The following is a 3303-nucleotide window of genomic DNA, read 5'->3' as shown; positions in this document are numbered from 1 at the left end:
CTCTGGCTTTAGCTCTGAATTAACTCTATGGACTGTATATAAGCTTAAACTGTTTACACTGGATCAGATGCTATATCGCGCAATTCAGTGCATATTGGGCAGTGTGTATGCCTGATATGTGGATGCCCGTGGTTGCAAGCAACATCTTCAGGTTTAATGTGCTATACATTAAATCTGATATTGCTAGTGCCTCTACTTCCAATATCATCAAATTTTGTGCCCCCCCCCACCCCCCTCCAGTAAAGTTAAAAAAACCCGCCCTGCCTTACTGCATCTGTGGCTGGGACCCGCAGATCTACTTGTCTGTGTTCCAGCGCTCCTCCTGTGTTCCAGCGCTCCCTCACAAAATGGCTGCCCCTAACAGCAGTCACCTCTAGCATCCTCAAAAACTGTCTGCTGTAAGGGGGCGGCCATTTTGTGATGGATTTTTTTCATAAGGAGCCAGGAGGAGCACTGGAACGCAGGCAAGTAAATCTACGGGTCCCAGGCGCAGTAAAGCAGGTGTGGCGGGATAATTCAGGTCCCGGCAGGCGGCAGTGTAACAATAGCCCCCACAGACCGGGGGTGCCAAACTTACTCAGCGCCTCCCTGCCAACGCGGGGTCTGCGGCACTATTGTTACGCCAGTGCTAAGCGATATATTTTACTATCTTGTGTAGTGTGTTTGGGGCTTTATGAAGGACTGAACATGATCGTTCCATCCTTAATTAACTTCACTGCAGAGTGGGGATACAATGTCGGAGAAAAATCCACCCAGCTTCAAAGTATATGATGTTAACAATAACAACAAATATTGTATTATTAGAGGATAAAGAATGATGTAGAAAAAAAGTAGTTAAAAATTACTTGGAACACAGTTGAAATAATTTGTAATATTAAATACATTGTAACAGAATATTGTAATGTTTGTGTTTACGTCTGATTATAAACCACCTAGTTGTTAAAATATATATCTTTATTCCAGGTCACCCATATAATAAATAGGTCGGTGTAAATAAAGTACAGTAGGCTTGGTAAATCGGAGTACTTCTTTTTTGGCTCGGTAGGTAGGAGGACATTACAGAGGAAGTTATAGGCGGCTACTTCGTTTCACCCCACTTTCCACCTGTTGCTGAGCAGACTCCCCCCACACGCGCACACACAGCCAGCCACCCACTCCCACTTGTTGCTAGGCAGATTCCTGCCCGTGACGCGCCAGAACGTTGACTTTGTTTATTGATACACTGTAATAAACCTGTGCAGACGTGCTCGCTGGCTTCCATTGTGACGTCACGGGGAGGCGTTTGCCACAGGCTCCTCCCACCCCTTGTTTACCAGACTGAAGACCTTTCAGCAGTCTTCTTCTACCCGCTTCCTGCGCTGCCGCTACTGCTGTCCATGACAGAGAGGCTGGAGGGTGACGGCAAGGCCACAGTCCTGCAGAGGCGATCTTCTAGTTCAGATCCTAGCACAAGGCAAGGACGCCAAGCTGAGGACTGGGTGGGGCTTAGTGACATTAGGGGGAGGGGGCAGAGAACACAAACAATTCAATCACTCTGTAAACCCCCCACCTCCTCAGGACCGCCCACTCTTCTTGCTGGCAAACACAACACCGTCCAGCTGTGGGCAAGATCACTGCAAACTGTGCTCTTGCTCTGCCTTTACCCCACACTGATTACAGGGAGATCTATAGATCTATTAGCGCGTGATCTGGGGATCCCCATGCAAACACTAATAAGAACATATACTCCTTTATTGCCAAACAATTGCCATCCCCTCGATGACGCTTGTTGTGTATGCCTAGAAGACTAGAGAATAAGTGGATTATTATATGGTTTGCGTAGAATCGGAGCAGGACGCAGAACGGGCACAATGAAGACTGAGATCTCTACAGCAGCTGTGTTCATTACCAAGCTCCTGAAAACGAGCGGGGTCATACAGGAGCTCCAGCTGCAGCAGTTCTGCCAGTCCCTGCAGGAGTCCATGAAAGGTAAGAAGATCCGATCCTGTCCTTGATCTGATCGTGTAGGCTGCGGAAGTGGCTCCTGGGGACTGGTCTGGGTTTAGGCCAGGAGGTAGCAAAGGGGTACAGTACTGGAGGATGCATTCCATATTAACGATGGCATTATTAAACGACCTGGAACCCCATTGTATACCATGGCTGACTGATTTTGTTTTGTTTAGATCCACTTGGGCACTTTGTTGTTGTTGTTGTGATCATGTTCTATAATTAGAGGAAGTTGGTGACTCATTGCTAGAATCATGCTACATAATTAATTATTATTGCTAGAATCATGCTATTATATTATTATGCTAACACATTTCAACACAAGTTTAACATAAAATATACATAACGTTTCGACCATGAAGATCAGTAATAGAGATACGTCTGTTTTGTTTGTATGATGTCAGTTTTTTCCATACCCTAATGTGGCCAGTAAAGGGGTTAATTAGGTAGCCTATATAATGTCTGATCATCTGTAATTCACACTTTACAATGAATGCGGCCATTGAAACCTATCGGAATAGTAGTTAATGTGTTCTTTTTTTATCTTCTTATCCCGCCCCCTTTTTACTGCAACCCATTCACTTTTCTCCTCCTCCACTTCCCCACTCCCACCTCTCCTCTTTGTTTCCAACAGATCATTATAAACATCACTGGTTTCCCCAGATTCCTTGCAAAGGTTCAGGCTATCGCTGCTTGAGGATCAACCACAAAATGGACCCCTTGATAGGGCGTGCGGCAGGACATATTGGACTCTGTCACCGGAGACTCTTTCAGCTTCTGCCCAGTGAGCTCACACTGTGGGTTGACCCATTTGAAGTTTCTTATCGCATAGGGGAAGATGGGTCTATCTGTGTATTGTACGAAGGCTCTCCAGCAGTTGGGAAGTCCTTAGAGAGTCATTCCAGATGCAAAGATGAACTTCGGCTGGGACAAAACAGCCCATCCAAAAATTACAACATGATGACCGTTTCCGGCTAGGTGTACAACGCACAGAACATTTCAGAAAGTTCATTTTTACAATTCTGTATGTATCCAACTTCCCCTTCCTTATGATAGTAGATAAAAATGAATTTTCCCATCTTCAACACCTAGACATTAAAATTGTAGTACTGCCAAGTCTCTACTTTATTGTTGCTTATAGGTAAGCGTAGAAGTGTAACAGAATTTAAAATGCTTTCACTATCAAAAAAAAAGAAAAAAAATCTTCCCCTATGTGAAATTGTAAATGGAATATTGAGTCAAGAGAAATTATATTTTGGAATAAGCCTTGACTCTGTTTTTCCTTTTCTTTTTTTAATAAAAAAATATATAATTGTG

At 44.2% G+C, this 3303-nt stretch overlaps 1 protein-coding gene across 1 annotated transcript; it reads left to right on the top strand.

Annotated features, from left to right (window-relative positions):
• The first annotated feature begins 1297 nt into the window (after positions 1 to 1297).
• Positions 1298 to 3303, top strand: LOC146025934 (protein BTG1-like). The gene is made up of 3 exons (XM_083156150.1): positions 1298 to 1453; positions 1823 to 1968; positions 2621 to 3303. Exons 1-3 carry the CDS (start codon positions 1377 to 1379, stop codon positions 2962 to 2964), a joined length of 567 nt encoding a protein of 188 aa, XP_083012276.1. The 5' UTR covers positions 1298 to 1376; the 3' UTR covers positions 2965 to 3303.

Source organism: Crinia signifera, chromosome 8 (genome assembly GCF_055691185.1).
Source record: "Crinia signifera chromosome 8, ASM5569118v1, whole genome shotgun sequence".
NCBI lineage: Eukaryota > Metazoa > Chordata > Amphibia > Anura > Myobatrachidae > Crinia > Crinia signifera.
Note: the sequence above shows the minus strand (reverse complement) of the source record. Positions and strands in the feature narration are given on the sequence as shown.